General features: G+C 39.6%; 1 protein-coding gene across 1 annotated transcript in view; it reads left to right on the top strand.

The window, feature by feature from the left end:
• The window catches only part of Sntb1 (syntrophin beta 1), a 213,688-nt gene that overhangs the window by 176,085 nt on the left and 10,481 nt on the right, over nucleotides 1-27,122 (top strand). Inside the window, exon 4 of the mRNA XM_090339330.1 lies at nucleotides 4,414-4,553. Within this exon, the coding sequence (XP_090195456.1) occupies nucleotides 4,414-4,553 (140 nt within the window). The remainder of the gene's footprint in view (nucleotides 1-4,413; nucleotides 4,554-27,122) is intronic.

The following is a 27,122-nucleotide window of genomic DNA, read 5'->3' as shown; positions in this document are numbered from 1 at the left end:
CTTCAGAATGACAGCTGCAACTTCCAGAGCCAGGTGCGGGGATGGAACTGGAAGTCGCTTATGCCTTTTTTTTAGTAAAATGCTGACACAGCTGTAGAGCTGTGCATTCACACCGGATTATCTTTGGGTTCCAGGACAACTGGATTTATAATGGAAGCCCTCACTGAAACAATAGCAGACATTCCTGAGCTCAACAAAATTGTGCTTCCAAGTCCTAAGCCAGGGCTTATGTAGCACAAGATACTGTTTTACAAACCCTGTTCTTCAGCCTGACATTTTTTTTTCTTGCAAAGTCAGTTGTACTCAGGGCAACCTGTTCTCCTCAGTCATCTACATGGCATTAAGTGACAGCTTCCACACAGGGGTAGTGCAAAATGCCCCCTGGAGTATTCTCAAACAGAGTTGAACAAATGCACACAGGGCTTTTTAATAATCACAGAATGTTTAGGGCTCTAAAAAATTATTCGGCTACATATATACCACTTGACAGGAGGGTAAGGGTGTGATTTCCCTCCGCCACCCAGAGGTCAGCCTTTCACTCTCCATGTTTACTGCAGAGACTCTGCTATTTCTGCAGAAGAAAGCTTTGTCATGTTCACATTTAAATCACTGATTCCGGTCAAAGTTAATGGATCAGATCTGACTAGGTAAGTAAGATAGTCACTTTGGGAGGATCATTTGAAGCTTCTCCAGTCCTATTTAATGAGCTGGAAAAGTAATTTGCTGAGTTTAATGTAGAAGTAGGAAAAAAATTTATTTCAAACCCCCCAAAAACATTTTATGCCTTGAGACCACAGCTTATTCACCTTGTAAGGTCTGGCACATTGCCTTCTTGAGTAATCTGTGTGGATCTCTAGAGAATGTTTGGGAGGAAAAAAAGTTTTCTAACAAAAACCAAAGCTAGGTTTTAAAAATATGCATAAAATTCATTAAGGGAAAAGTAATCCAAGTAGTCATGTACATTCTAGTTTGAACAGCTTCACAGTCAGGAGGTGGCTAGAAGGCCAAGGATACTTTCTTTAGAAAGGGATTCTTTGTTTAGAATTTTTATTTTTATTTTTATTGGATTTTTACTCATTTATTTTGTTGGTCATGGGGCTTGAATTCTGGGCCTGGGTGCTGTCCCTGAGCAATTCAGCTCAATACTACTGCCTTTCCCCTTGAGCCACAGCACCATTTCTGGCTTTTTTCTGTGTATGTGGTACTGAGGAAGCAAACCCGAGTCTTCATGCATGCTAGGCAAGCATTTTACCACTAGGCCAAACTCCCGGCCCCTGTGTTATTTTTAAATTATCTTTAAATAGTTGTAATAGGTGACATACAACAAAGTAGTTTATGAATACAATGCATCTTGATCAATGTTACCACTTCAACATTCTCACTCTCACGTTCCCCCTCTCAAACAGCTACTTCCTTTACTTTTGTGGTATATACCATAAATTCTTCACAACATTGTCCCCTCCCTCCCCACTTCATTGGTTTACTGTTCTCTTCTTGGCTCCACGCTCCACCCATTGGATATACCCATTTCTTGGTGCTTTCTTGGGCTTTGAGCTGGTCTTTCTAGAAGATTTTACACTTTGAGCTCTCCATGGAGCCTACTATACTTCAGTTAATTCATCCATAAAGCTGTCAACACAGCCATGTTCATTGCAGTGTTATTCACTATAGCCAAGGTATAGAAGCAGCCTGGATACCCCTCAATGAATGAATGGACCAAGAAAATGTGTGTGTGTGTGTGTGTGTGTGTGTGTGTGTGTGTGTGTGTGTATAAAATAGAATTTCATTCATTAGAATATTATACAGTTCATGAGGAAATAGAAAGAGTTGGAAAGAGGTTATATTAAGTGAAGTAAGCCAGACCCAGAGAAACAAATGTCCTGTGGTAAATATGATGTGCCTAAGAGTCTATAAGTTGGGCAGTATGGAAGTAGCTACTAATGTTTAAAATTGTTTAAAATGAAGCATTATAAATTAAATGTCATTAGTATGCAGTGGATTCTTCCTGGGAGAACTTGGGAAAGAAAAAGTGGAGAAGTTACTGAAACTGTCAGCTTCAAAGATGTTTTTCTTCACTTACCTTAGGATTTTCTCCATTACTTGGCCATATTGATGCATTTCCAAAGGACCCCTATGGTTGTAACTCACTGTCCCATCCCATCCACTAGATGCTAAGTCCTTCATAACACGCTCTTCCACCGTAGCGTTTGGGGCAAATGCTCATGGTCTATGTTCCCAAATATGCTAATCTTTATAGGATTGTCACTGAGTTTGCCTTCACAGTAGCTTCCCTGCTAAGAATCTTATCATTTCCCATTTTACAAATACAGGAACTGAGATACAAAGGAATTGCCTTATTGCCCAAGTCATGCTAGAAAAGAAAGTGTGGAATAGAGATGTCTGCTCAGGCACTCTGGCTTCAGAGACAGCTAGCTCAACCTCTGTTCCATATGATGTTATCTGTGCCAGTGAGGAAATGGAAATTCAGAGACAAACAACTTCACTCAGACCATAAACAACAGGACTGGTTCTCAGACTCAAGCAGTGCTTAAAAACTCTCCCTTTGTTGAATTATGCTATACATCTCTAGTTTGATCATACATTCATTTGTGATGATGATGATGATGATGATGATGATGATGATGATGATTGATAATGATGACAGCATTGGGACTGAACTCAAGACCTCTTTCTCACTAAAAGCACTTTACCCCTTGAACCATGTCACCATCCTTTAGATAGTACCTTACAACCTTTTTGTGCTTAAGCTGGCCTTTTAACTCTCTGCCTCCTCTGCAGTAGCTAGGATGAGAGGAGTGAGCCAGCCAATACTCAGCTCATAACTATTTGTTTGCCTGCCAGGAAATGGCTGTTTATGCAAAAGTCATACATGCATGCTTCTACCTCAGTACAAATTCCAGTGTGACCCTTACAATGTGAGAATGAGAACAGAAACAAAATTTAATTGTGTTTAGGTTGGTATTTAGTTTAATTCAGACTAGCTCGAGTTGTGGCTAGTTATTGGAGGATTGTTTTCATTGATTGGATGAGGTACCCACATCAGAAACAACAACCTGGACATCATCTTTAATAAGCACAAGCATTGTCTAAAGATCCTGTTAAAATACACATTCCAACACATTAGATCTGAATGGGCCTGAGACTCTGCATTTCTAGATGATACTGATGAAGCTAGAACATGGTCCATGTTCTGTCCATATTTTGAGTATCAAGTTTAAAGCATCGAGTTTTCCAGAATAATCTAAAATATTAATTTGGATGCCTAGGGTTCAACCTGGAAGCCAAAGAGTTTCTTAGATAAAGAACATTTATGGAACTTGGGAAGATCAACTCTAGGCCAAGGAGGATAAAATGTAAGATAAAAAAGCCTATTTTCACAATTCTCAGGATGTATCTGGTCCTGTCATCCAACTGAGCAGTCCTATCCCTTCCCTGCTTGTTCATTTGGGCTTTGAGCTAAAGAATTTTTATACTTGGGCCCAGGAGTTTGGCTTAATGGTAGAGTGCTTACCTAGTGTGCATGAAGACACAGGTTCCATTCCTCAGTATCACATACATAGAAAAAGACTGAAGTGGTGCTGTAGCTCAAGTGGTAGAGCTCTAGCCTTGAGAAAGCCCAAGGACAGTGCTCAGGCCCTGATTTCAGGCCAATAAAACAAGAGATGCTGAGATGGTGACTGTATCACAGGGATAACTCAAAAGCAAAAGGATAAAGAGGCTCTGATTGTCTCACACTTATCTGGATAGACAACTTTCTCCACAGTAGATTCTTCAGTGCCTTTGGTTATTTATTCAGAAATTTTCTTATTAAAAATTACTATACTGAGGGGCTGGGAGTTTGGCCTAGTGGTAGAGTGCTTACCTAGCATTCATGAAGACCTGGGTTAGATTCCTTGGTACCACACATAGATAAAAGCTGGAAGTGGTGCTGAAGCTCAAGTGGTAGAACTCTAGCCTTAAGAAAGGCCAAGGACAGTGCTCAGACCCTGAGTTCAAGCCCAGGACTGGCAAAAACAAAACAAAAAACAAACAAACAAACAAACAAACAAAAAAAAACAAAAAAAGTTACTGTACTGGAGAATGAGTTGAGAGTTTGGATTTCCCCAAGCATTTGACTCACACAGTGAAATTCAGTGCTGACTGGCAGGTGAGAACCAGAGACAGATGTGTGACAGCTGGGCTGCTTCTTGGCTGTACTGACTGTACAGAATGATAGTTTCAAGATCACTGGGATGAGAGTTGTGTTTTTTTTTCCCCCTTTCCATTTTGACAGTGTAACCCGATCCAAAAGATATTCATAGAAATGGTCCTCTGGTGAAGGGGATGCCAACTTCTCTTTTCAAACATCCTTGTTCTGGCTGTTATTTGACAGTTCTCTGCTTTCTGTTTCAGGTGCCAGGCGAGAGTGAGAAACAGTGGAAACCAGCCCTGGTTGTTCTGACTGAGAAAGACCTTTTAATCTATGACAGCATGCCAAGGAGAAAGGAAACTTGGTTCAGTCCAGTTCACTCATACCCCCTTCTTGCCACCAGGTAGCCATATCCTTGGATTTGGGAATGCTGTATTTATAGATCTTGGATCAAAGACAGCCTAGGCAGAAAAACATCTCTCCCTCCCTCCCTTTCCCCCTCCTTTACTCTCTCTCTCACTCTCACTCTCTCTTTCCTGCTCTCTCCCCCTCTCTCTCTTCCCCCCTCTCTTTCACACACACACACACACACACACACACACACACACACACACACACACACGTGCACGCATGTACACACATATGTAGCAAGTATGCCAAGAACAGAAGACAGAATGGGTAAACCATAGTCTCTTCATTAAGTGTTGCTGGGAAAACTGGATATCCAAATGTAATGAGTGAAATTGGACCTTTATCTTAAACTACACAAAATATCAACTCAAAATACTCTAAAGTTGTGTTTGAACACAAGACCTGAAACCATAAAACTGTCAGAAGAAAACCCAGGGACAAAGCATTTGACTTTGGTCTTGGCGGTAGTCTCTTGAAAAATACACAAAAAGCAGACAATAGAAGTAAAAATAGATAACTGGGATTGCATAAAACTGAAAGGCTTCTGCATGAAAGAAACAACTGACCAAATGAAAATGCAACCAGTGGGGGGTGAGAGAGGGAGATAAGATTTTCAAAACACATTGTTGAAAAAATGTATATCCAAACATATTGATGCCTTGTAAATCAATAATAACAGATTGATTTAAAAAATGGACATGGTGCAGTAGCTCACACTTGGAATTCTACATTCCTGAATCAGACAGTGAGAGGACTGTGACTTGAGGCCAATCTAGATTTAAAAGTTAGATTAAGTATCAGTAAAATATGCTAAATGTGGCAGCATAAGACTGTAGTGCCAAATATGAGAGGCTAGCCCCAGGCAAAATGTGTGAAAGTCTACCTGAAAAATAACTAAAGCTATAAAGGGCTAGCTAGGGACATGGCTCAAGCATGTTTGCCTACAAGACCCTGTGTTCAAACTCCACTATCAGCACACACACACACACACACACACACACACACACACACACACACACACACACGCAAGAGGCACAAATGATCAGTGTGTTTGTCTCTATTTCTACTTTTAGATTAAGCGGTATTTCTTTTATTAAGTTGAGTTAGAGTTGTTATAGCCTCCTGTAGGAAAGACCCCTTTAATAGTACGTAATGTCCTTCTTTCTCTCATCACTAATTTTAATTGAATGTCCATTTTACCTGATATTAGTATTGCTACTATGGCTTGTTTATGGGAGCCATTTTCTTGAAAGGTTTTGTTCCAGCCTTTCACTTTGAGAATATGTTTATCAGTAAGATGTGTTTCTTGAAGGCAGAAGATGGATTTGTCTTTTTTTTTTGATCCAACTAGTAAATCGGTGTCATTTAATTGGACCATTAAGTCCATTAAAATTGAGAGTTAGGACTGAGAAGTGTTTGGTTACTTCTGCCAGTGTATTTTCCTTCTTGGGGGCTGTGTTTCATCTCTTCTTACTATGTTTATCAAGTTCTCTGGTGAGGGACATTTTCTTTGATGATATTTTTGATTTTTTTATATGGAAGGCATCTTTAAGTATCTTCTATAGTGTTGGTTTGGTGAAGATCACTTGTTTCCATATATATCTATATCTATATAGATATAATATATAGAGAAAGTTTTAATTTGTCCTTCAGTTAAAGAGGAGAGTCTTGCTGGGCACACTATTCTCTGTTGGTAGTAATTTGCCTCTAAGGTGTAGTATACATCATTCAGGCTCCCCTTGCTTTCATAGTCTCCTCTGAGAGATCTGCAGTTATTCTGACTGGTTTTCCTCTATAAGTAATCAAGCTTTTCTCTGTTACAGCTTTAAGGATCTTTTCCTTGGTTCCTATTGATCCTGTGTGGATTACAGAGTGGTGGTGGGATGTTCTTTTCTGGTTTGGTGTGTTTGGTGTTCTAAAAGTTTCTTATTTCCAGATGGGCCTATCTTATTTTTGGATATTTGGTAAGTTTGGTTAGAATTCTGTTAAACATCTTGCCTTTCAATTTGCCTGATCTTCTCCTACTTCAATGCTTATCAGTCTTAAATTAGGTCTTTTGTTGTGTCTTGCTTTTGGATTTGTCCTAGATAACTTTCTCTTCCCTATCATATCTACTCTGTATTTGATCCCTGAAACCCTGTTTTCTATGTCATCTATTCTCCTGTGAAGACTTTCTTGCTTTCTTTTTTCTTTTTCTGCCTTCTAATTGGTCTTTTTATTATTTTTATTTCTATCCCTTTATTTTTTTCTTATTAAAGAATTTATTAACATTGATTTTCACATCATATTTCAAATGACATGTTTAACAAACGAGTATTCAAGAAGGGAATCTTTATATACAATCACTGGCACTTAGTTTTTAGAACATAATCAAAATTAGGCTAAGGGTTTATATATCATAGATACATATTAATCTATGTAATAAAACATTATGTCTATCGAGTCATAGGTTTTTATGTCTATGTAGTTGTGTTTATAATTCCAATACCATGTCCATAGCATTGGGTATGCAAATATTGAGTCCTCGCTCTTGTATTGCTTGGATCTAATAGCCACATATTAAGGATACCATGGGCCTTTTGTTATTTTTTAAAACTATTTTATTTGTTTTTCAGTCATGGAGCTTGAACTCAGGCCTGAGCACTGTCCCTGAGCTCTTCAGCTCAAGGCTAGCACTCTATCACTTTGAGCCACAGCTCCACTTCTGGTTTTCAGGTGGTTAACTGGAGATAGTTGTCTCATGGACTTTCCTGCCTGGGCTGGCTTTGAAAGGCTATCCTCAGCTCTCAGCCTGCCGAGTAGCTAGAATTACAGACGTGAACCACCAGTACCTGGCTATTTGTATCGCTTTATTGAAATTTTCTTTTAGGTCTTCATTGATCTGTTGACCTGTGTCTTCTCTCATATTCTGGCTGGGCAACCATTTCATTGAGTCCCCCTTCTTTCTCTTGGAATTCATGGAGCTTCTGGTTTGTCAACTCCTTGAATTCTTCCAGTCTTTGGTTAATCTCATCATGCTCATGAACTGTCTTGTATGGGCTTTCATCTCTTCATTAGTCATGTTTGATTGTCTGCTCTATTGCCCGGTTATTTTCTGTGGGAATTAAGTTTTCCAGACTTGCCATTTGTATTGTATTTTTATGATTTGTTCTGCCCATTTGGAAAACTTTTGGTATTACTTTTTTTTTGAGGGAATTGTGCTTTTCCTAATAGGTTGTTCTCTATGTTCTTGGTTAATTATCTAGCCAATGGTTTGCTATTTGATTTCCAGGGATCAGGTTTTCTTGAGACCCTTAAGTATAAAGTCAGAAGTTAGTTGTGTTGAAATGCTGTAATGCTGACACTTGTCATAGTTTCAGGATATCAGAGCAAAAGAATATATAAGTAACCCTGTGACCCCACTAACACCATCATCTGGTTACGCTTTATCTTTTATCCATTATCAAAATTTGAAAGATAAGCTGGGCCACACTGGGTAATGTTACCTACTGAGGACACTGAGATCTGAGGATCATGGTTCAAAGCCATCTACAGCACCCATGAACCTCTTATCTCCAATTAATCATCAAAAAGCTAAACATGGAGCTGTGGTTCAAGTGGTAAAGCGCCAGTGTGAGCGCAAAAGTTTAGTAACAGTGCCCGGGTCCCAAATTTAAGCCTCAAGATCAGCACCCCCGCAAAAAAAAGTTGAAAGATAGTAATCATTGGCAAAAATGTGTAGAAAAATAATACTTGTTTGTTAAACATGATGTTCGAAATATGATGTAAAAAATCAGTGCTAATAAAATCTTTAATTAAAAAAAAGAAAAAGAGAACTCTGGTACCTCATTGTAGAGAAAGTTAGATGGTGCAGCCACTGTGAGAAACTGTGTGAAAATTTGTCCCACAACTAAAAATAATACCATTATCTGATCTAGCAATCTCACTTCTAGGCTTATATCCAAAGATGACATAATTAGGATCCCAAACACATATTTACACTCTCACATTCATTGTTGTGTTATTCAGAGTAGCCAAGTTAGGTAATATGGTCATAAAGCTTTTGATGCTTGTCCCCTTCTTGGAAAGCCTAAAACACTGAAACAAAAATGAATCAAACTGAGTTTTACTTTAAAATTGCTGACAGTCTGAAGACCTGGCTTCTTCTACCAGCTGTTTCTTTGTGTGCTTTAAGACAGTAGCTGTCTTTACTCCTTGACACTATGTTGCTATGACTTTATCTAGATGCTGAACAGCATAGTACAATATTTGTGGACTTCCTGCATTGTGTCTTATACCATTGCCATCAGATATCTTATGAATTAATAGTTGAACAACATGGAGCAAACTCTAGAAGGGATTTGATTCCAGAGTTTAGCCTAACAGACACAGCAGAGTATACTTAGGTTTGGGGCATTTGTCCTGAATAAGAATTAGGCACAAGCCACACCATGTTCTCATCCTACAAGGACATAAAATAATGGCTCAGCGGCAGGGAAAATAATGAGACCTGAAAGAAAAAGAGATAACAGAAATAAAAATGGCAACAGTGACTAGAGTTGAAATTCTTTAACATCCTTCTGCCTTACCAGTCATGATGGATGATGGAGTTGAGCACAGTTGGCTTTACGATGGAAATTATTGACCTTGGAGGTGAAGGAAATAGGTTTTCAATGTATAGGAGCCAGATCTAGATTGCTTTTTAAAAATAATTTAATTTTTGAGCCTTCCAAGCTTCAAAATACTCACTAAGCTCAAAGATTACTATAACCAGCACTCAATGACCAGAATTTAAACATCTGAAAATATGCACATGAATCAGGCTATGCTTGGGGCCCATTCAAATTCAGCCCAAACACTATCACTTTCTATAATTTTCATCAGCAGTTTTCCTCCATAATCACTAATATTTACACTCCAAAAATGAGGACAAATAAACTAAAACCAAAGAAAGATAAGCCCCCAGTCACTATATTTCAGGAACTAAGAAAGGGAGTTGGACTCATGCCTCCTGAAATAATTTTCAGGAACAAAAATTGAAATAGTATTACTAGTATTTCTAAGTAACACTCATTCAACATGAAAATAAAAGCCTGTGCATACAAAGCTTTCTGCTCCTCATTTCTGGATGGGCAGACCAAAAGAGACTGCATTTCCTTTTGTTAGTTCTTTGTTCATCTGTTATGTACCAGGAGCTATCATTGGGATAAGGGAGATAGAGATGTATAAAAATACCAAACCTGAGGGCCAGGAGTTTGGCCTAGCGGTAGAGTGCTTGCCTAGCATGCATGATGACCTGGGTTTAATTACTGGATACCACATACCTTGAAAAGCTGGAAGTGACACTGTGGCTCAAGTGGTAGTGCTCTAGCTTTGAGAAAGCCCAAGAAGAGTTTTCAGGTCCTGAGTTCAGTCCCCAGGACTGGCCAAAAAAAAAAAAATACCAAACTTGAGAAATAACTATTATAATGTTAAACTGTTCTGGAAGAAATTGCATTGTTGTACAGAATATTCTAGGAATCAGTGAGCAAAAAACAACAAAAAATCATGACTTCTGTGCTGAGGGGGTCTTTAGAGAAGAAATGATGTTTGAATTGAAATGATGGGTGGGGGTGAGGAGAGGGAAATGGAGACCAAGACATGAGAAAGGATATCAGTGTTTGTGGAGCAATGCACCTTCTATTTAGTGAATATAATGTAACCCTTCTATTAATTATAATTAAAAAATATATGAAAGAAAAACACACTAAAGAACCAGGGACAGTAGGTGGAAAGAGTAATACTATCTAAGTAATTCTGTCTAAAGTATTCAAATAATTCATATAGATTCATTTGAAAGCAAAAAACAATGTGGAAGAAACAATAAAATAGACTGCTTGTGTAAGAGCAGTTCTAGAGTTGGGTGTTCTCAATCTCTCTCCTGGAGGCTGCTATTTAGAGACCCTTAACTCCTCCCTCTTACACTGTATCCAAGGCTGATTGGTTAAGGGGTGCACATGTGCTAAGGAAAGTCTTGTGATTGGCTCCCCTATCTCTGCATATGTATCCCTAAATCATTCCCTCCCGCCTTCCATCTTAGTGAGTCTGCTGATAATGTTGGCCCTGGTCTCAGCTGTCATCTTCTACCCCTCAAGAGGAGTGTGAACTTTCCAGAAATATGAGGAACAGTTACACAGAGCTCCTGTTTCATGTGATGCTGTATGGCCAGCACTCGGTTTGGCCTTAAAAACTGAAGACAGATCAGTTGTTGACCAAAGAGCTGGCGCTTGACACAGTTATCTCCTACAATACTTTTACCTCTTCTGCAAGGCCTGTGTTAGCATGGGACTTTAGAGATTTGTAACTGGAAGTGTAGAAGAGATAAGAAATGGGTCCTTGTCACATAGCTTGTTGCTTTGGGTTTGAGGCTGTGCGACTTGCATAGCTGTGCCTGGCTGTGGCATGAGGAATGGCATGAAGGCTTTCCACTAATATGTTCTTTTATGTCCCTAGAAGTCTAAACCAGGCGGAAGCATAGGGGGATTTGGGAGGTGGTAAGAGTCATGAACATGACTTTGTCTGTGGAGTAAAATAACAAAATCTCAAGAGCTAAACCCAAACAATGAACATTATTTTATGATAAGAAGGAAAACAAGTAAGAATAAAACTAGATTTTATTGACTTCACCAAGTTCTAGGTGCAGGAGGAAACAGTTGTCCTGAAGGAGTGTCTCATTTATTTATTTTTTTATTTATCCATTGCCACTACTGAAATTTGAACTCAGGACCTTATGCTCTTACTCACCTTTTTCAGCATTTACTAGCCATGGGTGATACTCTGACATTGAGATATGCTTTTACTTCTGGCTCTTTGCTAGTTATTTGGAGAAAAGAGTCTCTCAATTTTGTGCTTGGGATGATTTCAAACTGTGATCCTGTACTCTTAGCCTCTTGAGTAGCTAAGATTACAGGCATGAGCCACTGGAGTCACTGAGCCAAGGTGTTACATTTTTCTCAGCTGTTCTGTTGTATCACAAATCTCAGCAGTGAGTTTGAACCCTGAGGAAAGGCCTAGGTGAGAGGCTCTGCTTCAGTTTGATTCTGAAGAGAGGGAGGAAGACATGAGGACTTTGATGGATAGAAGTTCTTGCTCCCAGCAGAAATCTGAAAGGGTGGAAAGGCCAGGTGAGGATGAAAACAGGGACTATTTTCTTACCCCTCCTCCCCAATATCAGAACCATATTTAAGTGGATAAAATGTAAAAAAGATTAGCAGTTGAGTTCTTCCATCCCACTTAGTACATTTCAATGTTCTTCAGCTGTGTATGGCTAGTGTCTGCCATTTTGGACAGCTCAGATCCTGCACAGTGCTGGTAAAATAGCTATTTCCCCAATATCCAGTGGTTCAACCCACAAATTTTGGGCATTAGGATAATACACTAAGGATATACACATATACAGTTGGAACTATGTTCTGAAATTAGATTTTCTACTGTTCCTGTAGGCATGGTGCCTTGTGGACAGTGAGCTGTAGCTTCTGTTCAGCCAGGAGAATTTGACATATTTATGATGAGCACTGTCGCTAAGTTATGATGTTTGAGAAGTTAGGGGATCTCAATGCACTTCTGGCCTCAGAGATTTTCAAAATATAATGGGGCTACCAGGACAAAATTCAATCATTCTGTTGAGGAGGTTTATACATGTAGTTTTTTGGGGTTGTACAATCTATAGCCGTCTTTCATGTGTGTCTTTTTTCTCACATGATATGGGTGCAGGTAGACATCCTCAAGAAGTCTGTCAGGTCATCTGCACGAGTAGATTTAGCACCTCCAGTTGCACAGGGACATTGCTAAAGAAAGTAATAAGTGCCAAATGCTAGTAGATCCTAGGTACATCTGGACAACAAGGTTCCAAGTGAACCTGGATAGAAAAGTCCGTAAAACTCTTATCTCCAGTTAACCAGCACAAAGGAGAAGTGGAGTTGTGGCTCAAGTGGTAGAACACTATCCTTGAGTGCAAAAATGAGCATGTGATGCCCTGACTTCAAGCCCCGGTACTGGCACAAAAATAAATTACTGAAAACAAGTAACAAGTGACAGCCATTAAAAGCAAAGTCCCCAGAAAGGAGAGGGGTGGCTTTCTAGAAACAATGCATGGGACCTTACTTAAGAACTTTGAATGAGGTACTAAAAGTATCTGTTACAGGCCCAGAGGCAGCACTGGAAGCAAAGCACATAAATAGTGCAGCGTGGTATACCTGATGTAGAAATGGAAAATGGAAACTTTTTTAGGTACATACCTGTGGTCCATCAAAATGGAAGACCTAGAATAAAGAGTCCAGTGTGACATGAAAGCTAAAGCACAGCCAATTGTAGTATTTCTTTCCTCAACTCACTGCCCTCCTCTCAAAATACCCAACTTAGCCACTGAACTGCAAAATGAAACTCATCGAATATGTATACCAGCCCCACAACCAATGATAAAACTAGGCCCGTAGTTATTACTGTGAGCTCCTGCTGGTAGCTTGTGAAGCAGAGGGTGTACAAAATGTTCAGAAGTCACTGGCTATTCATTCTTACCTCATCACCTCCAGCTAGCAGGTAACTTGCTCCCTGCTCCCTGAGCAGTGGCCTGGAAACATAAGAGGTAGATCTCATCCTAGTCTTTCTATCACCCAAATGATGCTTAACCTCAGGCTAATCTCCCTTCCTCTCTCCTTGGCCATCATCTATTAAGTGCACTTAGTTGTCTACCAGGCCCACAAGAAATGTACTTTGGTGAAACAGGATTTTAATAGACCTTTCAACCTGGGTGTCATGGTTCACTGGTCCTGGTGAACTTCTCTCAGGATGAAAAAAAACAAAAAAGGTCCCTTCCTTCTTATACAACAGAGATGCCATGAGATGGTACCTACAAGCAACTTCAAGCTGGGCTCCCAAATGAGTTGCTGTGGAAAATGGATCCTCTCCCTGAATTGGCGTTGAAGCTGTTCTGTATTTTCTCGCAGAGCTGGCTTTCTGGGGTTGTGGTCTGGGCTGAGTCCATCAAAGGACTAATTCTGAAAGTGATAGAAAGGAAATTGAAGGGAGGCAGAAGTTAGTTCTACACTTTTTTCAGCTGTTTCCCCAGCCACTTATCCAAGTTCATTTACTTCCTCTGTGGCTGTATTCTTGTACAAGAGTCTTTGGACACAAGCTCAAGGTTTATGTTTTAAATTGTTGTTTACTTCTAAAGAAGTAAAGCTTTGTTTAGTATTTCAAGTATTTTGTTGAGTTCTAATTTACAAATCATAATATGTATCAATCTTGTCTGTGACTTAATTTTTATTAGCAAATATGAAGCTATTTTTTAAAATTTTTATTGTCAGGGTAATATATAGAGGGGTTACAGTTATATTTGCCAGGTAGTAGGTGCATTAATTTTCATAAAGCTAGTATTTTAAGTTCTATATATTTTAAGCTCTTCAGCTCAAGGCTACAGCTCTACCACCTGAGCCATGGAGCCACTTCCGGTTTTCTAATGGTTAATTGGAGATGAGTCTCACGGACGTTTTGTGCCCAGGCTGGCTTTGAACTGCGATCCTCAGATCTCAGCCTCCTGAGTAGCTAGGATTACAGACATGAGTCACCGGTGCCAGGCTATATTTAAAATTTTTATTATATGGTATCAACTACTAATTAACCATCCAGGGTTAATTATCAAGAAAGCCACGATAATAACATTTGCAAAATAGACTAGGATGGCATTAAACCACTGGCTAGCCCTCAGGAGGCTTTTTCAAAGTCAACTGGATTCTGTTAGAGGTTTATAAAAATTTTCCCAGTTTCAAAAACAACCAAATGTTTATTAAGATTTATGGGCTCAGGCCCTGGTCTTGTTCTGGATATGTAGGCTAGACACAGGAGATAAAAGTGTTACAACAAGCATCAGGCTAGTGTACTGAGTTATATGAGAAATGTAAGATCTTATTCCTGTTTCACAAATAAGTAAACTGAGGAACTAAAAAGTTATGCCATTTACCCCAAGTTGTACACTGGCAATAGGCAGGAAATTCAGTTTTTGTGTCCTGTTTTCTCTACTGCTATTCTTTGTAGCCTCCAACTACCAGGTCCTTTCTTCTTAGAGTTTAGATAGCTCTAAGAATTTTGCAATGTATCATATAAATCTTTCTTCTTGGGAGAACTCAGCCATTCAATATGTGCCCACCCATGTCATCTAACAATAGAAAAAAATCAAACACAGTTTAACCCAGGTGCCACCGTGAAGGGTGGCAGAGGGAGGTTGGTATCGAGAGTGAGAGTTTCTAGCCAAGGATTCAATAAGTGATTGTTAAAGGTCAGTCTTCAACCTTTCAGTATGGGTATTTGCTAGTTGAATACACTTCTAGCCTAACAGCAAACAGAATGAACCAGGAACTCTTGGAATGAGGCACAGTCTGGCTGTGATTTAACAAGCCCTATACATACTTCAAATGCAGGCTGTAGTTCGGAAACCGCTGGTTTAGAAGCCTATGCCCTGCTGTCTCCCTGTTCCCAGGATCTGTGGTTATGTGGGGAGTTCTACAGTGACAATCTGCTTCTTTTTTCTCTTGGGGCTCTTAGCACTGTTTTACCTCAAGCTGGGATGACCCCTGAGGTTCCAGCTCAAAATACTGAGGTCATGACCTGGTTCCAGGTCTTCAGTATCATCATCAGCTTGTAGAATGGGGCATCTTCCTTCCCTTCTTCTTCACTAACCATGACCTTGACTACTGGTATTTTACATCCTTCCATGGTTTCATGTTAATGGTTATATAGAATTCCATTGCATCAAGCCCCTTCCAGGATATAAGTTCTAGAAACTTACAATCTAGCTCTAAATTCCAACTCTGCTTTGGAATCTGGGGCAAGATTCAGAATCTCTTTTTGCCTTGTATCACATGGCAAAATCCCTGATGGAACTGTAATATTAGTATCACACTTAACTACATTTAGTCTTTAGGATAGTGATTGACATATGGTAAGGACCAAATAAATTGAGTTGCTATTAATCATACTTTTTAACTTTTTCTCCATTTGGAGATTTGTACCGTATGTACATTTGATATATATATATTTTTTTTTCTTTTTGGTCAATCCTGGGGCTTGAACTCAGGGCCTAGGCACAGTATTTGGGATTTCTCAAGGCTAGTGCTCTTGCACTTGAGCTACAGTGCAACGTCTGCCTTTTTGTATTTGTGTGGTATTAGGGAACTGAACCCAGGGCTTTGTGCATGCTAGGCAAGCACTCTGCCACTAGGCCATGCTCCCAGCCCCATTTGCTATATTTTTAAAACAGCTGTGTTAAATTTGGGATCAACTAAAATCCAAATATGATCATCAGTATACTTTTTAAGGAATCTTTTGGTAACCAGCAATTAGAAAAGCAAAGAGAATGGGAAACCATCATATCTATTGGTAAGAAGGGAAAAGGTAATTCACAAAATCACACTTGTTAGGCCTGAATTCACATTCAGGTTTTGTTCAGTAAAGGCCTGGTTTCTTGTCTTTTTGACCATGAAATATCTATCCTGCCCCATCTCCTTATCTTCTTCTAAAAAAAAAACTTGAATCATAACACCTATTGTAAGATAATGATAAAAATTAAAATATGACCATAGGATTATCCAGTCAAAGCAAAGCAGAGGCTGAATCCAAATTGCATAGGACTAGAAAATTTTTGAATTTGGGAATTTTTATCTGTACATACATGTGCATATGTATAAATATATACACACATACATATACAGAGGGAAAAAGTGAGAAAGAGATATCGAGTAACACAACTTTATGGTGTAGGTTTACTTTCATTAGTGATCATGTATATTCTCAAGGAATTTGGAATTTTGGAGCAGATTTTAGATGTTTGGATTAGGGAAGCTGAGTCTGCACTACTGGCTTAGACAACAGAAATTTAGTTGTAAAGGCTGAAAGTCCAAGGTTAAGGTACCAAAACAGTCAGTTTCTGATGAAGACTCTCTTGCTTTGTGTACCACCTCCATCTTTCACTGTTCACTTGGCCTCTTCTTGTGCATTCCTGGAGAGAGTACAAGCTCTCTGATGCTTCTCCATATGAGGGCACTAACCTTGTGGAATTACCTTAGCTAAATCCTTATGAGCCCTCTCTCCTAATATAGTCACATTGGGGTGAAGTCTTCAACATGTGAATTTGACATAGGGATATAGCTCATTCATCCCATTTTTGCTTTGCTCATAGTAGTAATACATATATAGCTTTCTTCAGCACAATGCCTGACACATCTCAGGACAGGGCTATGGCCAGATCTTTTCCTTCTCTTAGCAGTGCTAAGAAGCTTAGTTCAGACTGGCTGGAACCAGTAGGAAACAGGTTTCTTGTCAGTCAAATTATTTCTATCAACAGTTTGTGGTCATATTGTTTCAGACAAGCTTACGAGCAGTTATCTCTCCACCTGACACTTTTTAGTGGTGCCTCTGACCATTGGTCATACAAATTTCTACCGGCACACTTGAGAAGCTTGCAAACAAATTAGAATTGAAGATATTCTAACCCCTCAGCATTTTATGACTTCTTGGGAAAACATTTTTTGCTTAACCAAAGTTTATTTGGTATAGCTGAACTTGTTTCGTTTTAAAGATACACTTGTCCATGAGGAGAGTATTGGGATTTTCTTTGTCATTATTGTCATAACAGGGACTCTCAATGGGCTTACAGAGAGTGAGGATTAAGGTCACAATATCTGTGGACTTTTGGAGCATGTTGAATTCATAAATTCTGAATGCCCAGTCCTATTATGTCTAGTCCTGGTATTTGTCCAGAGATTCCAAAATACAGAGCTTGCAAAGAGAATGAAGCTTCTCTGAGCCTGGTTTTCAGGCCTCTGAGAAGCAGGGAAGAGGGGGAGGTGGAGGTAGCCTAAAAAGGATAACTAGGGCTGGAAGTTTGGCCTAGTGGTTAACGTGCTTGCCTAGCATGCATGAAGACCCGGGTTCGATTCCTCAGTAACACATACTTAGAAAAAAAAGCCGGAAGTGGTGCTGAGGCTCAAGTGGCAGAGCTCGAGCCTTGAGAAAGTCCAAGGACAGTGCTCAGGCCCTGAGCTCAAGCCCAGGACAGGCAAAAAAAAAAAAAAAAAAAAAAAAAAAAAAAGGATAACTAATGAATGTGCACTTCTTTATTTCCCTGCCACCTGGGGGCCAAGGACACAGCTTTGCTACTAAATACATTAGATAATCTTTAGTGCCTAAGGAACTAACCTGTTTCTAAATGCCAAAAGCAGTTGCAGCCTCAGGCTAGCCTTTAAAATTGTAGGAACTCCTCCCACTGGGGAAATATACCAAACTGCATTTGTCAACCATTAAATTATCATCAGACTTTGGTTTTCAGGCTGAGCCTCAGAGATACCTTTACCTTGTGAATGTAAGCATATTCATAGGCATTCCCTAGGCTGCCATAAAAGAATACATGCCAAAGGTTCTATACCATATCAACTCACAAAGTGTAGTATTTGTCTTCCCCTCCCAGCCAACCCATTTATACCCTTTTGTACATTACACCATTGTACCTGGCATGCTGACTGTGTACCATATCTGTTCTCCTTCTACTTTGAGTTCTCAGGATTGGACATGAGAAATATTGGGTCCATGGACTTTGAAACTCTGGTAAACCAGAATCCTAAGAGTTCTCCTTGCAATGTGATCATGGGCAAAATTTCATTCTCTCAGAATCCAAGTCTCTTCACTTGAATGATGAGACAATTTTTTGGTAGGTTCTACTTCATATACTCTCTTATTATTGATAGTATTGGTTGAGACTAAATAGTTGAATGTTAAGCATCAGAATAAATTGATTAATAGATGTTATAATGTTCAGATCAGAGAAAATAATTGAAATCAAAATGTGAATGATGTGAAGAAGAGTTGGTTGTTGCGCAATGTGGGATAGAGGTGGGGACACAGGGATACCTTCATTAGCAGGACAAAACTAACTGCTATGTCACTTGTACAGCAGATAGGTGGCCTGTGAGTGGCTTCTTCCTTCAGGCAATCATGTTTAGTTTAGTTTAAGATAGTCATTTTAACAGTCATCCATTAACAACAGCATTGTAGTAGACGGAAATTGTGTTCTAATGGTAGGAGAATTCATTTAGAAAGCAACAGGTAGGGGAGACAAAATCAATATAGTACTCACTACCTTACGATTGTAACTGTAACCCAGCCGCACATCACCTGGACAATAAAATTTAGAAAAAAAATCAAAAGGCCCAAAGAATGTATTTAAGATTTATAGCTCTTAGCCAGGCACCAGTGGCTCATGCTAGCTACTGGGGATGCTGGGATCTAAAGAATGTGGATCAAAGCCAGTCTAGCCAGAAAAGTCAGGGAGACCCTTTATCTCCAGTTAACTAGCAAAAACCCTGAAAGTAGATGGAGGAGTAACCAAGTGGTTGAGTGACAACTTTGCGTGAAAATATCAAATGAATGCGTGAAAATATCAAGCCCCAGTAAGGCCTTGAGTTCAAGCTCCAGTACCAGCACCCATATGAAAAAAAATTGCATAATTATAGCATTGCTACATATCATAGGACAATAGTTAACTTGAATGACAAAATTCCTCAAGACTTTGAATTATCATGAGATAAAAATATCCATGGGCCAGGAGTTTGGCCTAGTAGTAGAGTGCTTGCCTAGCATGCACAGAGACCCAGGTTCAATTCCTCAGTACCACATGCATAGAAAAAGCCTGTAATGGTACAGTGGCACAAGTGGTAGAGTGCTAGCCTTGAGAAAGCCCAAGGACAGTTCTCAGGTCCTGAGTTCAAGCCCCAGGACTGGCAAAAGAAAAAAAAAGCCCATTCTATTTCTTATCTCATTTAGCTCTGGAGAAGAGCAGAAGATAGATAAAGAATCCTGTGACTGACCCAAAGCCATGGTTTTATTTTTCCTGTCAGTTTTCCTATCCTTCCATAGCTGATGAACTGAAGTGTCTAGTATGATAGACGTGTGGTGTCTATAGGCATATTAACCTAGGCATAAATTCTGAACTTTGTGATACCCTCGGCTGCTAGTTTACTGCTTAAAACCATGGGTTCCTTTTTCAGTGGCACTCTGAATACTAGTTGCAGACACTGAGGCTGGGAGAACACATGTATGCAGCTTTTACCAGTTGAATAGCCTTTCTGCTTCCTCTTATTGTGGATGGCATCTGGCTGTGAATGGTCACGTGGAAGCTAGTCCCTCATATTCACCATCTAGTTGTCAAGAATGAGCTGTAAAGCTGGGTGCTGGTGCTAAGTCTATCTATTCAAGAAGCTTCAGTCTGAGGATCCGAGTTCAAAATCTGTCTGGGCAGAAAAGTCTTAGACTCTTAGTTGCAATTCACCACCAAAAGTCTAGAGGTGGAACTGTGGCTCAAGTGGTAGAGAGAGCCAGCTTTGAGTAATCATAAAGCTAAAAGGCAGCACTGAGGTAGGCCCTGAGGCAAAGCCCCATTACAAGCACACACACATACACACACACAAACACACACACATACACATACATACACACAGAGGTCTATGCCTTCAGGGTGATCAGATGGGGCCTTATTTGATTTTCATGTTTATATTCAGGAAATGATGTTTAAAAACTAGAAATAAGGCAGGGCCCTGGTGGCTTATGCCTGTAATCCTAGACACTCAGGAGTCTGAGATCTGAGGATCACGCTTCAAAGCCAGCCTGGCATGAAAGTCCTGAGACTCTTATATCCAATTAACCACTAACAAAACCCAACTCTGTGGCTTTACACTGAAGAGCTTCAGAGACAGCATCCAGGCCCAGAGTTCAGGCTCCATGATGGGGCGGGGAGAGGGAAGGGGTGGGGGTGGAAATTGGGGAATGCTAGAAATGAGGCAGTTGGAGAGGGCAGTCCCTAAACTAGCCCTCCCACCCGACAGTTGAGTAATTATTGATTCTCTGCCCTTCCATTCTTTCCTAGAGTGTCTATAGACTGCTGGGCTCCATTGGATAGCAAGTAGATAAAAGCATTTGAAATCAGCTGAGCATTTAAGACATCCAACCAACACTTTCCCCCTCTCTACTCTTTCTTTTTCTGTTTCCTTTTCTTTTTCTCCCTCCCTTCCTTTTTCCTCTCTCCAACTCTCCCTCCCTTTCCTCCATGCCTTTCATTTTCCTTTCTTCTATGTGCATGTGTGATTTCTATTGTAGCATCTGCTGGGAGATGCTAATTACAGCAATTAAGTAAAATGAGGATGTAATATTGCTTAGCAACACAGTTACCTAATATATGATTTTCCTAATTTGGCGGAATCTGTGTATTGCAACTGTTGTTGCTTTAATTGAGGATATTAATAATAATGTTTTGTACGCAGCATTTTATGCAATATTCTCTTAACACCTATCTAGAATTAAATTAGTACATAAGTATCCCTTGTGAGGCAGGAGTTTTGGGGTTTATTTTTCAAAAAAAAAAAAAAAAAGCAATCAGGATACCTAGAATCTCTATCTAAGACCCCCAGAAACTTCCAGCCCAGTATGTGACTTGTTGGGTACAGAGAGGAACACTTGTCTTGGCTTACTGTAAGAATGACAGTCTCTATTACAAGTTAATCTAAGTCTGGAACTTGAAGTAGCCTTGCAACCAGTCTGAGCTTTGTGGACTCCACCACAGGAGGCATTTGAAGCAACTAAAGCCTTTTTAGCTGCTTAGGAGCGCATTTCTATACATCTCTGAATGGACCCACTGAAAGGGAATGTTTAATGACTTCTGCTTTTCAGAAAAGCCAACATCTGCCCCCTTCCCCTCAAAAAAGATGACTAAATTCCTTAAGCAGCAATTTAGTACTGAAAAGACATTGTTGAAAGATTTACAGGAAGAAGCAACAAATGACTGTTCTCACAACATATTTCATCCTATTTTCATTTCCTTTTGGCACTGGCCCTGGGGCTTGAACCCCTTGGTGATTTTTTCACCCCAAGGTGGGCACTCTATCGCTGGAGTCACACCTTTACTTCTAGGTTTTTCCTAGTTAATTCAGGATGAGTCTCATGGACTTTTGTCTGGGCTGGGTTTGAACCTTGATCCTCAAGTCTTAGCCTCCTGAGAAGCTAGACTTACAGGTGTAAACCAGGGGTACTTGGCTCCGCCTAGTTACCTTTAATTTTTTTTCTCAGTCTTGGGGCTTGAACACAGGGCCTAGGCACTGTCCTTGAGCTCTTTTGCTCAAGGCTAGTATTCTATCACTTGAGCCACAGCACCACTTCTGGTTTCCTAGTGGTGAATTAGAGATAATAGTCTCATGGACTTTCCTGCTTGAGCTGGCTTTGGAGCCCAGTCTTTAGATCTCAGCCTCCTATGTAGCTAGGATTACAGGCGTGAGGCACCAGTGCCTTGCCTAGCTACCTTTTAAGATCACTTTTTAAAAATGGCTAGAAATAGCAATGGAATACTTGCTTGAGTGTCTGAGTTCAGCAGAAAAAAATAACTGTTTTTTGAGGACTGACCTAATCTGGAAATTAGTATTTATTGGCTATAAATGCAAAGTCTTTAGATTGCTATCAGCTACTATGCTTTGTGTGTTTGAGGGGCCGAGGGAGAGAGAAAAGTAATCAGTCATTAATCATGAACTTCTTTCACCGTAGTCCTCCTCTCTGTATTCTAGCTCTTCATTTACCCATTCACGTAACACTTGTTTGCTGAATGATGCTATGTTTCTGGAAAGGTTGTAGCAAGGATCCTGAACTTACATGCTACTGATAACAGTGGCTCTATTGTAATATATCCTGTGTTCTCTACTATTACATGCAATGTTCCAATATTAATTAATTTAATTCTCACAATGTTACAAGGTAGATAAATAATTATCCTCTGCTTGGAGTTAAGGAAACTGAGCTATGGAGAGTTTCTCAAACATCCCAAGGTCATCAAGTCAGTAAGGAGCAGAGGTGGGATTTGAGTACAGATATCAAGCCTGTCTTCTCTTCCTCTCTATACAACAGCTTCATGCTCTTGGCCCACTCTCAACCCATCATATGAACCCATTCATCTTTTTCACTTATTTACTGTCCCAACCAATAAGAAATGTCCAATCTTTTTTCTTTTTTGTTGGTCGTGGGACTTGAACGCTGGGCCTGGGCTTTGTCCCTAAGCTCTTCAGCTCAAGGCTACCACCCTACTCCTTGAGCCACAGTGCCACTTCTGGTTTTCTGGTGGTTAATTGAAGATGAGTCTCTCTGACTTTACTGTCCAGGCTGGCTTTGAACCTCAGTACTCAGATCTCAGCCTCCTGAGTAGCTAGGATTATAGGCGAGAGCCACTGCTCCAGGCAAGAATTGTCTTGCTAATGTTTTTGGCTTTGCTTACAATCATGGGAATTTATAGCTGCATTTTGCATTTTGTAACCAAGGAACAAAGCATGTCCTTGGATTTCTCCAGCAGTTTCAGATAAAACTTGGAAATGGGGTATAAATGGTGGCTTGAAAGCCTGTCCCAGGGTGACAATATTTTTCCTGTGGCTCAGGATAGAAGTTATCTTCATTTGGGAGACAGTATTTTCTTGGTTGCTGTAGTTTGGTTCCTGTTACAGATAAGAGACAGATGGTCATATTTTAATGGATACACAAATAGCTTAAAATGTAAAAATAATCGAAAGATAAATAATAGCTATTTCAGAATCCCACTGAGACTGCAGCTCAGGACATATCTTTGGGAAGAATCTTGGGAAGAATGTAAAAGGGCTGTTCCTGACAGATTCGTGGGGGAGGAGAAGGGGGCACTAACTCAGGCAGACAGATTTTAGCTAGACCTTTTAAAATACCCACCATGATGCCTTGTAAGGTCTTAATGTCCACTGACATACACTTGGCCACCTTCTTTCCAAACGTGGTCTGTGAATACAGAGCTCATGAGGAAGCCTAATTGCTCTAAAATGTTGAAGTAATGCAAAATAATGCCATTGTGGTATATGTGTCATGTCCTTTGTACAACTCAAGCTTGAGATTGAAAAAAATTTTGGAAAAAGCATGCATCCGTACAGTTACACCACCAACATTTCTGGAACACATAGATGTTAGGTAATGAACCTGAAATCAGTGATAAAGGAGACCAAGGTGTAAGCCAGACTCAAAGGAACATAGGCTCGATGGTTTCCCTCATTTGTCATAATCAGTATAAACCTTGGGCTCTCCTAGCAGAGATTTACAATAGAACAAAAGCTAGATTCATAAGGCCATATAGTATGACGCTAAATGAAAGAATCTCCAGGATATAGAAACAAAAGCCATATAATGAGTGCTTGTTGTCCTTGATGTACTATGTTATCGCTCATCTCTTTTGCTGTCCCTTAGTTATCTCATATTGTTACAGTACTTCATCTGGTTATCTGATATATTGTATATATGTGTATTTGGTTATTTGAAGTTGAATAGGGAAGAGAGGAAACCAAGATGAGGGGCGGGGTTGGGGGGAGAGAAATGGGGACCAAGACATGAGAAAGGGTATCAATGTTTGTGAAGTAATGTGCCTTCTATCTGGTGAATATAATGTAACCCTTCTATTAATTACAATTTAAAAAATATATGAAAAAAGAGGATGATCTGAACAGGTAATCATCTAAACAAGTAATCATAAAACAGTAGATTACTAATGATACTTGGGGACCCAAAGGAATGTCTTAGAACTGAAGAAGAGATGAGATGGTGATAAACGTGGTTGTTAACTTCATGTGAACTCAGATTCTGGTCAGCAAGATTATTTTCCCCAACATCTGCTTATTCAGCAGCTGCCATCTTGGATTCATGGTCAACAAGCCTTACAAAATGAGTGTTCTATATCTGTTGACCACTGGCTAGGGCAATTTCAACTGGGCTAGAAGTGCTCCTATCTCATCCAGCCTCTGCCTGAACACTTCCATGTATATTTCCATTCCTCACACGAACTCTTTTCTTTTCCAGACAAAAGATCTCCGAAGGATCCTCTTTATGCAATAACTGAGTACCTTTCTATTTTGGCCGTTGTCTTGTCACATTGTTGTATGCAGAACGCCATATTCCACTATCAGCATTTACCTTTGTAATTGCTTCGTGCATTAGCAAACCTGATTTGAAAAACATTATGAGAAGTAGCCCAAAAGTGATCATGACACAAAGGATTAAGAAGCCCTAAAGTGTGGTACCTGGGGTCAGATGTATTTCAGGTGTGATCTGGTCAGTGCAGCGAACACAGGACAGTCACCTGCTGAATTGTAGTAATGCAGCTATGTTTCTGTTAGAGTTGTTGGCACGTTAGGGTTTAGGTAGCCATATTCCACTAAATTTCCAGGGGTTTTCCCATCATATCTCCCTTATTTTCATTTGTTTGTTAATTGCAGTGTTTAACTACTTTGCATCCTGGCACCTTATATATTCTTCTCAGTGTGGGCCACCTTCAGATTAGGTGTCTATGTCCTATAGAACTTCATAAAAGTTACTAAAATGCTTATCAGGACAGGCATGAGGACATAAATCTGCCCCTATACTTAAATAAACTAAACCATGAGGCTATGGTTATTTCACAAAGTAAACATTCTACCAGTATGAATACTGAAGGAAATGTTGTATGTTCATCCTGAATGATCAAGATTTTCTAGGAATCCTGTTTCCAGTTGAAGTTGTTTAAAATGGATAAGCCACACAGATGTGGCTATTTCTTCTTTTCCAAACTAAAAAATGAATTTGAAAAATCTATTGCATAATCTTAGCTATGAACAAGATTAGGAAATCTACTTTATTCAGTCTTTTGAAAATTTGAATGCAAAATCCTCTTTTCCAGTCTTCTGACCACCCTTAATGTCCCTGATTTCCCTGAAGCCCACAGAATGTACTTGTACAGTGCGTAAGTCCTTCTAGGTAAGGACTTGAATTCCTTTGAAGCAGCAAGGGCTCACTCTCTTCTGGGCACCATTGTACTTTAGATGAATTCCATCTTCGCTGGGAGTAGTCAGAAGGAGAGAAACTATTTCTACTTTCTGGTAGGCCTATTTCCAAACATACATTTATTGAGTAATAAGGGCTTCAATATATGAATTTGTGAGCGATATTGTTTAGTCCATAATGTCTACTAAGCTGACATGTATCAGCTGGTGGATGGTATATGATTCAGTGACTAGTAGAATGAGTGTATCATTTGTGGGTGCTCACTTGGAAGGGAGGGAGAAGGAGTTCAGACAGGGATAGGAGCTCCTCTGGGGCTTCTCACAACACTCCTGAATCCAACAGGACGCTACCTCTTTATCTCACAGGTCACAGTATCTCTCATGTCTTCTGCACTGGAGACCAGAGGTTAGTATAAAGGATTAATGAGGCCATGAGGTTTCATTTTCTGTGGGTCAGTTAGCTTGCAGCCAGGCTGCTCCGCCGCCACAGACTACACAATTGCTGTGTCCTTCCCTGGAATGAACAGTTTAGAACAACCCAGACACAAATAAATGCACGAAGGTAACGAGGAGCAGCTCAGTATTTCAACATGAGTCACATCAGTCATATTAAACAATTAAATTAATTTTAAATTAAATTAGTACTAGACATATTAAGCAGCTGAAATTCTCAGGATGTGTTGAGTCACAGTACATATACTTTTCCGTGCAGTGGAAGTCCTCACTGTAAAAACTGAAATTTGGGTTCAATGCTGTCTCACTCTATATTATCTCTCTTTTTAAGGTAATCTTTAAATACATGTGTAATACACGTTTCTTCAAAGAAAATGTAATTGAAAAATAAAAGAAATTAAATCATCTATGAAATTGCTCAACATGTTAATGGTTTTTGTTTTAAAGTTTTCTTTTACATATAGAATACATATTCAGAAGTCTAGATTGATTTTCATTCCTCACATAGTAAGTTACAAAGTATTTTTTGTAACATAGTGAGACTTGAACTGAGGGCCTGAACATTGTCTCTCAACTTTTTCTACTCAAAGTTGATGTTCTATCAACTTTGAGCCACAGCTTCTGGGGTTTGGTGGTTAATTGGGCATAAGTCTCACATAGACTTATCTACTGGGCTGGCTTCAAACTCTGATCTTTAAATCTCAGTCTCCTAGGGTTCCAAGTATGAATTACAGACACCAGGCAATACAAAAATAATTCTTAAAGATCTACATGATACCTCTACCTGAGGATGTGAATGTATGCGCACAGTAGATATCTGATATAAATCATTTCATTTTCATCTGGATTAAGTATCCTTTTGTTACCAATATACCCATAGGTAGCAGAAACAATTCACTTTTTTTTTTACCAGTCCTGGAACTTGAACTCAGGGCTTGGACACTTTCATTGGACACATTTTTGCCCAAGGCTAGCACTCTGCCACTTGAGCCACAGCTCCACTTCTAGCTTTTTTGTGTTTGTGGTACCGAGGAATCGAACCCAGGGCTTCATGTATGTTAGGTGAGCACTCTACCACTAGGCCACACTCCCAGCCCAGCAATTGTCTAAGACTTTATGTATAGTTCAGTCACAATATTGGCATATTCAAAAGAACCCAGAATTCAGCATGTCTGCTATTCCTTAGAGAACAAATCAAATAGTTCTATTATATAAACATTAATAAATTCGTAATTGATTCATCATAA

Source organism: Megascapheus bottae, chromosome 9, assembly GCF_031878675.1.
Source record: "Megascapheus bottae isolate mThoBot1 chromosome 9, mThoBot2.hap1, whole genome shotgun sequence".
NCBI lineage: Eukaryota > Metazoa > Chordata > Mammalia > Rodentia > Geomyidae > Megascapheus > Megascapheus bottae.
This window is presented reverse-complemented; position numbering and strand designations above follow the sequence as displayed.